Genomic DNA, 13,333 nt, shown 5'->3' with positions numbered 1-13,333 from the left:
CTGTAGGACCCCCTTCTGTAAACAGGGGCTGACCTACCATTTAGGGCCCAACTCCCTGGGACCCCAAGGGCCCGCTGCCTCCGGAGACAGCCCCCCAGGGCTGCATGCGGGGGATAAGCCAGGCTATTTTCATCATTTCCTTCCTCCCACTCCAGCAGCGGCCACCAGCGGCTTTGCATAGAGCTGTCATCTCAGCCTCAACCAGGACAATTCAGGGCGCAGAAAGGAGTGCTGGCTGCAGGCCTACAAGTAAGTGGTACTCTTATTACCCAGGACCACCTCCCACAGCGCGCCCCCACCCGGGCGGGACGGTGGGAGAGGAGGCCAGCCACCGGCCCACCTCTGTCCCCCCTTCAACTTTCCCCTCCAGAAGACGGGCAGGGAGAGGGCACCGGCTCTGAGACACTGGCTCCTTGGTTGATTCAACTAATTTTCACAACCTGCTGTGGGCCAGGCCCTGAGGGGAGAGCCTGTCTTAGGAAGGCGAAGCAAGTCAGAGACCCAGGCAAGAGCCTGGAGCTCAGGAGGCCTGAGTTGGCCTCGGTTCTGTGACACAGACCGCCAGGTGACCCTGCACGGGTCGCACTCTGTCTCCAGGCCTCGATTTCCCCAACTCTGAGTGTTAGCCTCGATGCGTGGCTTTCCAGAGGGAGCCCCTTTGGGGGCTCCTCCTGGTCCCCATCTCAGTGTCTTCATCCTGCTGTTTTGTACATGGGTATCACCGAAGAGATCACCGGGCCACAGGCCAGCTGCGGACATCGATGGCGCAAGGTGCTCTGTGAAGTCTGCAGCACCAGCCTGTCCCCGGGCTTGGGCATGGGGGCTGCGAGCAGCCTGGGGGCCGGGAGTCGGGACTGGGAAGCATCTGGCAAGCATTTGCAACCCTCCCCACCCCACTGAGGAGGGGCTGGACCTCCTGGCTCCTTCCCAAGAGCCCTCTTACCCTCATTCCCCGCCCCCACCCCACAGCTACACTCACCATCCTGCCTTCTGAGTGTCCTGGGAGGCTCAGCGAGGCCTGGGTTGGGCACACTTCACCTCCTGCCGTCATTACCACCCCATTCCACAGAGGAGAAGGCTGAGGCCTGAGAAGGGAGGTGAGTTTTCCTTTGTCCCAGGTTGGTCCCACTGGCCGTTGGCTGGCAGGGGGTGTGGGCTGCCAGGCTCTCCGTCCCCTCACGGCCACTCTGCCCACAGCCAGCCTGCCAATGCCTGCCTGGGGGGCCCTGTTGCTGCTCTGGGCTGCCGCACAGGCTACCAACGACTGCCCCACCGAGTGTACCTGCCGGGCCCTGGAAACCATGGGGCTGTGGGTGGACTGTCAGGGACAGGGGCTCACGGCCCTGCCTGCGCTGCCTGTCCACACCCGTCACCTCCTGCTGGCTAATAACAGCCTGAGCTCTGTGCCCCCTGGCGCCTTCGACCACCTGCCCCAGCTGCAGATCCTCGACGTGACGCAGAACCCCTGGCACTGTGACTGCAGCCTCACCTACCTGCGTCTCTGGCTGGAGGACCACACACCCGAGGCCTTGCTGCATGTCCGCTGCGCCAGCCCCGAGCTTGCCACGGCCCGCCCCCTGGGCCAGCTCACGGGCTTTGAGCTGGGGAGCTGCGGCTGGCAGCTCCCAGAGTCCTGGACCTACCCAGGGCTCTGGTGGGATGTGCTGCTGATTGTTGTGGCCATGCTGGGCCTGGCTCTCCTGGCCGGCCTCCTGTGCACTGCTACAGAGATCTTTGACTGAGGCCATGTCCCCAGGGTCACCCTGAGTCCCTCCCCAGGCCCCGCCAGGCCTGGGCATCAGGGCCACCAGTAACTCAAAATAAACTGGCTGCTCGACCATTTTATCCAAGTTCAGAATTTTGGTTATTTTTCCTTTCAGCACCCAAGTCTGGCTCTTTCTGGAAAACTGGGTCCATTTTGTTATAACCAGATACCAACTGGGGCTTCTCTGTCCCCCAGTGCGGGGATTGTCCCATCTCCTCCACACCAGCTACCCTCCATCCCAGTCTGTGGACATCCCGAGCCCTTCCTCCGGGTCCCAGGCTGTCACAGTCCTCACGCTCTCCTCCATCCTGGCACCTACTTCCTGCATGGGCCACTCCAGAGGGGCCACGCAAATGTCACATCAGCGTTTAGCTCCTCTCTTAATTCCACAGAAAGTGTGCTCTCCCCCCACCACGGCAGCAAGCAGAGCAGGAGGCACGGAAGAACGTGGGTGGGGAGGAGGAGAGCCATTTCCTTCTCTGACAGACATAACCTTGAAAGGCACACACACCACTGTTTCCTTTTGGCCATGAAGACACCTGCTCACTTGGTCCCATCCTTCCTCGTCTTCTCTGATAAGCTTTCTCTCCTCTTCCTCTTCTCTAGCCCTCTTCTTCAGAAACAAAACAACAAATTCTTCCCTTTCTCATGGAAACTCCAGCGGCTGACACCAGACAGCCGCAAACTGGAGTCCTACTTCCATCCCCAGCAATGGCCACCAAATTCTTCAAATAAGACACTTCTCTCCCTCAGAGGAATTCTGATGCCAGCAGTTAAGCTAATAATCTTTTCTCCACCATGTGAGAGAATATTGCTGGGTCTGTTCTGGCCACCCCAAACCCCGATATAATTACACTGAGGCCCTTCCCTCGAGGAGACCCATGCAGTGGACCTGTGGCTCGGAGGGTCCCGCAGGGAAGGCCAGGTGGGCACAGAGCCGCAGAGTGGAGCAGGAGGCCCAATTTGGGGGTGGGGAGGGGCGTTAGGGAGAGGTGGATCCTGCGGCAAACCCGTGAGCGGGCGTTCTACCTAAGGCTCCCTACAGACTGTGGACCTGAGCACCAAGTCTTCCCAAGCTTCCAGGGAGGGTTGGAAATCTACATCTGTGTGGGACATCTCGGACTCAAGTGTTAGCAACTAAATCCAAAACCTGTTACGGAAATACCAACAGCACAAATAAAACCCAGTAATCGGCTGGATGGAGTCCACGGGCTGGGAGTCAGTGATTTCGGCAGTCGGATCAGCTGTCTCGTGAGAACGGGAAAAGCTGGCACTGAGGATGTGTGCGGCCCCGCATGAAGGACGGGCCGTGGGCCCTTCCTCTCGTACCCTGGGAGGAAGGTACTGCTCCCTCACACTGGCCAGAGGACACAAGCCCAGGACCTCTGACAGTCACTTCACAGGCCTGATCCCTGACAGCTCCCCTTTCACACCTGAAAAGTGCCACCTTGAAAGCTTCCTGAGACTAAGGACCTTCGGCCCCCCAGTCTCTGGGCGGGGTGCCCCTAAATTCTGCTCGTGCTCCTTCCTGAGCCCAACACCTGCAGACACAGGTCTGGGCACAATAGCGATCATAAGCCTTGATTCTTCCAACTGAGCGGCTGGTCCCGTGAGAACCTTCCAGGATCCCGAGGAGCACAGTATCCCCAGTGCCGAGAATGATGTCCCCGTGGGCATTGGGAGAGGGACTGTCAGCAGCTGGGCAGGCATCTCCCACGGTGAATGGAGGATTCAGACGAGAATCCCCAGGGAGATAGGTGCACTGGGAGATTCAATTTGCCACCTGCATTGTCCCAGTGGTCTTTGGCCCAGGCCAGCAAAGTGGCCACCACAGAGCCACGTACACAGTCCCTGCCCACTCCCCAGCCACCAAACCAGCAACCACAGATCCTACCACCACGACCAACCATCCCCCACTGGCCACCGCTGTCCCCTGCAGGACCGCAGTACCCCACTACTCCTGATGCCAGGAACACCAGCCCCAGCACAGCCACTATTGACGTCCATGTGGCCTGCCCGCAGGCCTCACATTTGGCTCCCCTCATCCTCTCCACCACGGCCACAGAACGTTCGCCCTGGAAGGTGACACTGTCTCCCACCACCAGCCCTCTGCCGCCTCCGTCACCACTAGCTCCACTGCATTTTCAAAATCAAGCCACATGGGAAGAATTTGCTGAGGCGACTTTGACCAGCTGCTGCCACCAGTCCCTCCTTGCCAGCCACTGACCCCTCCACTGACTGCACCAGGGGGGCTGTTCACCAGCAAGCCTTCTGCCCTGCTCCAGGCTCCCGCTCAGTTTGGCTCCCTGGGGCCCGCTGGGAGCCCCATGCTAGTCCTCTGCATTCCTCTGGCCAGTGGGCGAGCAGACAGAGTGAAGGGGAAAGCACGGATGTTCCTGGCCAGGCCTAGAAGTGGTAGCCATGGCTTTTGCAAGCAGTCATTGTCCAGAACCAGGAACCGGCCCCGCCCTAACCGCAGGGAGGCATGGCACAGTGCTCTTCCTGGGCGCCCAGCCATGGCAGCAGGTGGGCCTCTGGCTACCGCCCGCCCTAACAGGTCTATGTGAAGCTAATGGTGCTAGATCAGAAGGCGGACCCAGTGTCGAGAGGGTGTCTACAAAGGGTGGGCTCTCTGGGGGTTGGGGGAGCACACACTGAGTCCTGGCCCTGAGCCGCAGCCACACCCAGCCGCTGACACAGTTCCAGGGCGCACGTGTTTTGTATATACACTCAGCTGCACCTCCTGTGAGTGCATGCACGCAGTCTCCCAGCCAGGACCTTCACCATCTCCAGCCCCTGCAGATGACACGTCTAACAAGATGAGAGCTAATTCCTTGGTAAGCGAAGAAGAATGCGCTCCATCTCTTGAAAAGGGCCTGAGAGGGTACCCGGGTGGCTTAGCTGGCTGAGTGACTGCCTTCAGTTCAGGTCATGATCCTGGAATCATGGGATCGAGGTTTGCATCAGGCTCCCTGCTCGACAGGGAGTCTGCTTCTCCCTCTGACCTTACCCCTCTCATGCTCGCTTGCTTTCATTCTCTCTCTCTCTCTCAAATAAATAAATAAAATCTTTAAAAAGAGAGAAAACAAAACAAAACCTGAGCCCGCCTTGTGTGTGTGCCCGAGATGGCAGAATGTAGAAGACTCTTGTCCCTGCTCAGCTCTGCCCCTGCAAGGGAACAGTTGAGTCCGTGGCCTGGGGAATCTTTGAAGAACAGCATCCGAATCCAAAGACATCCCTGGGCCTCTGATTGGCAGCTTTCTAAACAGCTCCAGGGCTGGAATCCTCATTTTCAAACACTACAGGTGGTAGGCAGTGATGTCTTACACTTCAGACTTCGCGAAATGTCTCAAAATCTTGGGAAAGTCTTTTTTTAGCTAGATCTCTAATGAAGTGGGTTAAATTCAGAGAGGAAAGCTAAACTGTATTACCTTCTTAATTTAAAAAAATTAAAATACCTCAAGGTTGTCAGGGCAACCACACAGAAGGATCCAGATGGAGCCCTTGACAGCCCCAATGATCCTGTTTCTGTTCAGACTCTTACAGGGACAGAGATAAAAATCCTATTTCTTTCTTTTGGGTCTGCGTATCCCTACTAAGTAGAAAAAAATGTGAGGTTTACAAAGACATCATGAAAGGAGAAGTGGGGCGCTGAGGTTCAGCCAACCTGCTGGGTTCCTTATTGAAAGCTTCAGGGTGCCGACCTGTGAGTAAAAGCATGAACAGGAATGCAGGCACTTGATGCTTTCGGTTCTAAAAGGACTCCACGCACCTGCATCGCAACCTGAATAACTAGCTCTTACTTTGAGTTCAGAAAGTGTGGTTACCTTATAAAGTCTTTTAACCAAGTCTTTGTATATATATATATTTTTAAAGATTTTACTTATTTATTTATTTAACAGAGATCACAAGTAGGCAGAGAAGCAGGCAGAGAGAGGAGGAAGCAGGCTCCCTGCTGAGCAGACAGCCCAATGCGGGGCTCGATCCCAGAACCCTGGGATCATGACCTGAGCTGAAGGCAGAGGCTTTAACCCACTGAGCCACCCAGGTGCCCCAGTCTTTGTATATTTATGTAGGATCCTTCAACAAACGTGGATTGTTTTATTCTGTAACTGAAGCCACCCATTCATTTTGTCTTTAAAAGGTCAGAGTCGGGGGTGCCTGGGTGGCTCACTTGGTTGGGCGTTTGTCTTCGGCTCAGGTGGTGATCCTGGAGTCTCAGGATCGAGTCCCGCATCAGGCTCCCTGCTAGGCAGGGAGTCTGTTTCTCCCTCTGACCCTCCCCCTCCTCATGCTCTCTCTCTTATCCTCTCTTTCTCTCTCAAATAAATAAATAAAATCTTTTTTTTAAAAGTTTAAAAAAATGTCTGGAGTGGGGACTCGGGGGAATGGAGGGAATGGGGAGTTGTTGGACGAGTATGGAGCTTTAGTTTTGCAAGAACTAAGATTTCAAAGCTCTGGAGGTGGATGCTGGTGATGGTTCCCCAACCACTGAAATTGCTTAACACTACTGAACTGTACACTCAAAAATGCTGAAGACAGTAAATTTTATGTTATGTATATTTGATCAGAATGTTTTTAAAGTCTAGAGTGATGGTTCTCAAATGTTTTTAGCTGTGAGACGTATTTTCCCATGAACCCTTAAGCAGTACCTGGTATATGAAATAAAGTGGCTCATTCTGGTTGGAGGGGGGTCTAACCACTGCCTCTCCTCCTTCTCCATCCCTGCCCTTTGTGGGCTACTGAAAAGCTTCAAGACTCTTAAAAAGCCCCTTTATGAGACACCAAACTAGAGTATTAAAATTCAGTTTAAAAAAAAAAACAAGTATGAGAGGGGCGCTTGGGTGGCTCAGTGGTTTAAGCCTCTGCCTTTAGCTCGGGTCATGATCTCAGGTTCCTGGGATCGAGCCCCACATCAGGCTCTCTGCTCAGCGGGGAGCCTGCTTCCTCCTCTCTCTCTCTAGCCTCTCTGCCTACTTGTGATCTCTGTCAAATAAATAAATAAAATCTTTAAAAAAAAAAAGTATAACAAAGTGTCACCGAGGACATAAGGTCTGAAACATGAAAAGAGGTACCCATTTGTGAACAGCAAGATTCAGTCCTCCCAGATTAGTCTCTAAAGTCAATTTCACCCAGTCAAAATGCTGGCAATAGAACCTGACAAATCAGGGATGAGACCGAGACCACCTGAACCTCCTTAATCGATCTTCATGAGAGAGGTAAGCAGAAAGCCAGATAAAGCCAGAACTGCTGTTTGGAGAGGCATTGGTGGTGCATACAGAACCTTCCCGAGACTCTGCTTACACTGGGCATACTGACCACATGGGAAAGTCCCCGCTCCCTGCCCCAAGCCCCACCCAGATGATTGTAAAAAAGGGATAAACCCACAAGGACCAGGTTAATGAAGGAGACAACTGTAGGAAAGTGATGTCCACAAGCTTCTGTAAGATGGAGAGTAGGCAGAGGAACCTCAGCTGTCTGGGCAGGTGAGAAAAGCGCCCCCGCCACCTGCAGAGGGACCCCAAGGAGGGGCAGCCCCATCATCCCCCAGAACCCCCAGGAGGCTCTATGCTCCCTTTATGCAATTGGGATATGACTTTTATTCAGAAAGGAAACCAAAGAATTTTTTTTTTTAAGATTTTATTTATTTATTTGTCAGAGAGAGAGAGGGAGAGAGAGCAAGCACAGGCAGACAGAATGGCAGGCAGAGGCAGAGGGAGAAGCAGGCTCCCTGATGAGCAAGGAGCCCGATGTGGGACTCGATCCCAGGACGCTGGGATCATGACCTGAGCCGAAGGCAGCTGCTTAACCAACTGAGCCACCCAGGCGTCCCAAAACCAAAGAATTTTTTAAGGTCTGCAAGATGACACCACTTTACATTATTTTCATTTAAGATAACAAAATTAAAAAAAAAAGATAACAAAATTCAAATGTAACAAACTGCACCAATGAGCGAAACGACACTGATGACACGATACTCTAAAGCAGCAAGGGTGTGCCAAAGCCATCATGTAGATCCTAAAAATATTTCTGTTATGCCTCGTTTACAAGCTCTTGTACCAAAGCAATCGGAATAGTTCACATCCAGGAAAAACACACAGAACCTTTAAAATAGAATTTATCCTTTTATTAAACAACTTTGTAGAAAATCGTACATTAGGAAGTAAAAGTTTTTTGTAGCACCAACCACTTTATATTTTAAAAAGGTAACAATTTGTGCAAAGAGGAATTTGCTTTTATTTCTAGGTTACACAGATTTTAAGATCAGATCATGGGAGAGGCTAGGGGCTGAGAACCAAGCGCTGGCTGAAAATCAGGCTCAGAGCATTTGGAACCGGCAGGCGCCCTCTCCAACTTCCACCTCAACATGACCATCATTTTGCCCCAACCCTGCAGGAGAGAGGAGATGTGCTTTCAGAAGCACTGAGAAGAGACTCCAGGCCTGGAACCACAGGCAGGACCATCGATCCATGGGAGGAGACAGAGGATCCTTACTGCAAAAACAGAAAGGCCTGGGAGAAAAAACTTCTAGGCACAGACATCTGAGGACCCCTCCCTAGTGGAAAAGCCAGATTGGCCCCAATTACCTTATAGGAAGAAGCCACCCCATCGTGGGACCCACACATTCAGCTACGCTCCCCAGAAGCTTTCAATACAGGAGGGACAGTTAGGGGTGACCAGGCTGAGAAAAGCTTCCAGTGTGATCAAAACAAATGGCAGGAAGAAAAGAACACTGAGCAAAGAACAGGAGAACACTTGAAAACTTGTTTTGGAAACAGCAAAACACCCCGTGGCTCCTTGAAGTAATGAATGACTCTAGGTCTGGGCAGAAAACGCACGATATAGGCCAGAAAGCAAAGTAGCACTCAAGACCAATGCGCCATGGCAAAGAACTCGGGAGTCTGCTTGAAAGGAGTCTTGGTATCCAGAGATGGAATAAATAGAGCACTGAAAAGAACGATGACTTCAGTGGATTAACCCACTGAATGTGTTCCTTCACTGAAACACACACACAGGGTGCCTGGGTGGCTCAGTGGGTTAAACGTCTGCCTTCAGCTTGGGTCATGATCTCAGGGTCCTGGAATTGAGCCCCACATTGGGCTCTCTGCTCAGCGGGGAGCCTGCTTCCTCCTCTCTCTCCCTTTGCCTGCCTCTGCCTACTTGTTATCTCTGTCTGTCAAATAGATAAATAAAATCTTTAAAAAAAAAAAAAAGTGGTGTGCCTGGGTGGCTCAGTCAGTTAAAGCGGCCGCCTTTGGCTCGGGTCGTGATCCCAGGGACCTGGGACTGAGCCCTGCATCAGGCTCCCTGCTCAGTGAGAAGTCTGCTTCTCCCTCTCCCTCTGCCTGCCGCTCTGCCCATATGTGCTCTCTCTCTCTCTCCATCTCTCTGTCAAGTAAATAAATAGAATCTTAAAAAAAAAAAAAAAAAAAAAAGTAAGACCAAGGACCAAGGAAATAGTCTCTCTCCTTTAAAAAAAAAAGAAAAAGAAACACACACACACACACTCGGTATATTTTAATTCATTGAAGCCATATTGGCTCAAATAATTCCAGCTAGTGTACATGGAAGGGACGACTTTAATGGGAAAGTTGAACAGAAGGAGTTAGATGGTGCCATTTTTTTTAAAGATTTTTTTAAAGATTTAAAGATGACCTGAGCCAAAGGCAGAGGCTTTAGCCCACTGAGCCACCCAGGTGCCCCGATGGTGCCATTTTTGCGATCCCCTGATGAAAGGACTGAGTCAGGCAGCGATGGTTAACAGATAGTAAACAAATTAGGTGAAAGGCCAATGAGGAACCTTACGAGAAGGCCCGAGTGGGCACCATCTGACCCCCTTGATCAATCCTCAACACATTGAAAGGGGGACACCCTGCCCTTACGTGCTTCCTGGCATGATCAAAAGCACAAATCACATCACCCCTATTCTTGCCAAGAAGCCAACTGAACCACCCGTTTCCAGAAAGTACAGGAGAGAGAAAAACATACTAAAGAATCCCACAGGGGTGTAATCCGCCAAATTCAAAACGTGAGAGGGGATGCTACAGGCATATGACCCAGTTTCGCCAACGAGTGAGTGGCATGAAAAAAATAAAAAAGAAGGGAATGCTACTCTAGGTTAAAAAAGACCTAAAAAGAGATACACACCCAAATCTGATAACTAGCAACAACAACCAAAGTCAAAATTAGAAAACTTTTTTTTTTTTTTGAGCAATTGGTGAATTAGCATATGGACAGATCGAGAAGGACTTGGAATTATGATTACTTTTGTTGGGTGGGGTAATGGCCTTAAGGTTCTGCTTGTTTGCTTGTTTTTAGATTCACAGTGACCAGATTGGGTGAAATGCATCCCGTCTGTGACTGGCATCATGGTTTCGAATGTTACGTTGTTTTCATGACTTTTCTGAAGTACACTGTGCCCTTCTATGACAAGTGTAGTCGGTGTTGATCATAGAAGACTGGAAAGTGTGGAAAGGCAGAAGGAAGACCCAAGTTCCCCAGTCCTTCGCTGAGATTGTCCTCCACCTCCAACGCTCAGACATATGGTCTAAAATACTCCGCAGTGAGGGATGGCTGCCTCCCAGTTTCCCCTTGTATAGAAATAAGGCTGTTGTGGACATTCCTGTGCATAGAGGTTTTATTGTTTTTAAGATTCATTCCTGGAGATAAATCGCCGTAAGACTTCTATTATTTTCAGAAACGTCCACTTAGAATCGTGTCCCTTTTGTCAAATGCATACCTGTCAGTTCAGCCACATTCCCACCCCACGGAATCCAAGGGTCCCTCCCAGGACTTCAGGGGATTAAGGCACAACCCTCCGGAGGATGGAAAACACACTTCAGGGGTGAATGGGCAAGAACTTTCACGCCTTCTTTTCTAGGAAAAACCTAAAAACTTCTGAGACAGGAAGGCCTGCCCAGGGGCCACCAGTGGGCAGGCTGTGTAGACCAGCGTTCCTCCAACTATAACCTTACGGATCTTACTATAATCCAGATTCTGAATCAGGACCTCTGGCATGGACACTGAGATCGTGCCTTTCTAACCAGCTCCTGGAGGACACCGGGCTGCTGGACGACTACACGTCGAGCAGAAGCCTGGAGCATGCTGGCCCCACTTACCCAGCTTCCAGGACCTAACTCACCAGCCCCCGTTCACCCTCTCTCCTGACCTCCTCCGCCAGATCCGCATCGCCTGACATCCCCTCAGCACTGCACCAGACCCTCCAGCTCCCTTGTAAGTACTGTTGACCCTGCACTGATGAGTAAGCAGCTTTGAACTGGGAACTGGGAAGCTCCATGTCTGCAGCTAGCTAGTTCCCTGGAACCGCACTGAAGCAATGGTCGCAGCAGGATGCCAGGTGCAGAGTCCCCACTGGGGACAGAGGCCTGAAGCACAAGGCTGCCTCTCAGGGCAGAGGCTGGGGAGGCCCCCAAGGTGGCCTGGGTCAGAGCACACCACGGATGCCCAGGAAGCAACAGTCAGGGCCAAGCCTGCCCTCTGGGCTGGGTCTGCTCTTTCCAGTAGAGGATAGGACAGAGCAATCTCTGGGGCTGTGTGTGTGTCGGGGTAGGGGGCACTCCACGTACTCTGTAGGGATCCTGGGAGGGTCTGGGAGTCAGCGTCAGGACCAGGGGGCTGTCCTTTGGGTCTGGGCCCCAACTCAGACTGTGTGTCAAAGGGAGGCCCTGCTTGGGGAAGCCTGTGACACAGTGAGGAGTTGGGCTTTTTGGGCGGGTCTGGGGGTCTGCCTGTCAGGGGAGCAGCAGGGTCAGGGAACAGCAGAGCCCCATGTGGCTGGGGCTAGCCAAGTGTCAGGGGAGAGGCTAGCCAGGCCATGGCAGGCCAGGACAGGCCCCTTGAGGGAGCCTGAAGGCAGCAGGGAGCTATGCAGATCCAAGCAAGGAGCTGAGCTGAGCAGTATGTGACCTGCCTTAGGAAAGTGCATGGAGCCCGATGTAGAGACAGGAGGCAGGAGGCAGGGCAGGCAGAGGCTGGCTGGGGCGGAGGTGGGGGGTGGTGGGTGGGGGGTGGGGAGTGGCTGCATGGGAAAGGCAACGGAGGGTGAGGAGAGGGGTTGTGACTGGGGTGGGGGAACCTTGCCTCCTGGCTTCCCTCAAGGAAGGGCTGGCTTGTCCCCCCTCAGCTGAGCCCCTGGGTGAATGTGTGCAGGGAGCAAGGGGGAGATGGGGTTGCAGCTTTGGGAACCCCCAGGGGAGAGGCAGGGCCAGGCTCAGCTCTGGGACCTAGGCCCCTGGCCTTAGTTTCTCTGTTTTAAAGCCCAGGACTTTGTCCCAGGGTCCGGCAGTGCTACTGTGCAGGCAGAGGCAAGCGAGGGCCCTCATCACAGCCTCTTTGGGGTGTGTGGCGGCCTGGCTCAGACCACTCCCTCGGGGGTTTTTCTTCCAAGGGGCACTTGTAGGCTTGGGGGCTGCCCTGCATTCTAGGACAGCAGGAAATCCAAACCGCAGGCATTTCTTCTCCCTGGAAAAGGTGACTGGAAATGCCTGGAGTGTGACCCTTCTGGAAGGTCCAGGCTCCAGGGCTCCACCATCAGTCAGTGGAATTACCAGGCTTCTAACCCCTGGGACAGAGCCAGACACCGGGGCCCCTGCTCCAGCCCCACTGTGTCCAGAGCCTGTCCCAGCTGGGGTCTTACAGTGGCTTGCTGGGATGCAGCAGTACAGGAATGAGTGTCCCATATCTGAGGAAACCGAGGCCCAAGGCCCAAGGTCACGCAACTAGTCACAGCAGACCTGGGATTTGGCTGGAGGTTGGTCTGACCTCCACGATGTCCGTTTGTCATAAAGCGGGGCGTGACAGACCGAGTAGAGACCAAGTACAGTAGGACCTGGCCACAGTGAGCAGCCGCGCCATGCAATCTTTATCTGGTCCCCATGTCAGCAGAGACGCCCTTCTGAGAATGACCGGGAAGAGACCCCAGAGTACCTGGGTGGGCTATGAGTTCATGGACTTCCTGGTGCCAAGAGTCCAGTGAGGCACCACTCCCTACTATGTGCCTGAAACCATTCTCAGCCCTGAGAACATAACAGTGAGCAGGACCGGTCTGGCCCTCGAGGGGGCTCTGCTGACTAGGAATAAAAGTTCTGACTTGTTGTGGCTTCAATGCCGGGGCAAGGAACTCCCTAACCCCCGAGCCGGTTGGCTCATGTGCAAAGAACAAGGATAGTAACAACTTCCCACAGGGTTGTGGATCAGAGATCCCAGGCCTGGTGCCCCTGGTTATCGTTCAATCATACGCCTCAATCTGCCTCTGCAGCTCAAACCCGGCTGAAGGCATCTGAGGCCCAGAGAAGTGCAGTAACTTGCCCAAGGTCACACAGTTATATCCCTGGCAGAGGACTCAACCCAAGCTCCTTCCTGCCCCTAGGCACTCACTGCTTCTCTGCTAAAGGATCCCACATGGGTCTGGGGCAGAGAAGTCTTAACAGGACAACAGAAGGCCTGTAGGCAGTGCGTAGGCCCACCCCACCCCACCCTACCCTCACTCTGGGCCTGGAGACTAGTCAGGGAAGCCCGCTGGGCCAGTGGAACCATCTGTGGAGACAT

The 13,333-nt window shown here is 53.1% G+C and overlaps 1 protein-coding gene across 1 annotated transcript; it reads left to right on the top strand.

Annotated features, from left to right (window-relative positions):
- GP9 (glycoprotein IX platelet) lies at positions 1–2,211 on the top strand. Its single transcript, XM_047743463.1, has 3 exons — positions 1–249; positions 970–1,097; positions 1,198–2,211. Exon 3 carries the CDS (start codon positions 1,209–1,211, stop codon positions 1,740–1,742), a length of 534 nt encoding a protein of 177 aa, XP_047599419.1. The 5' UTR covers positions 1–249; positions 970–1,097; positions 1,198–1,208; the 3' UTR covers positions 1,743–2,211.
- The last annotated feature ends 11,122 nt before the right edge of the window (positions 2,212–13,333 follow it).

The sequence above is a fragment of the Lutra lutra genome, chromosome 1 (genome assembly GCF_902655055.1).
Source record: "Lutra lutra chromosome 1, mLutLut1.2, whole genome shotgun sequence".
Taxonomy (NCBI): domain Eukaryota; kingdom Metazoa; phylum Chordata; class Mammalia; order Carnivora; family Mustelidae; genus Lutra; species Lutra lutra.
Note: the sequence above shows the minus strand (reverse complement) of the source record. Positions and strands in the feature narration are given on the sequence as shown.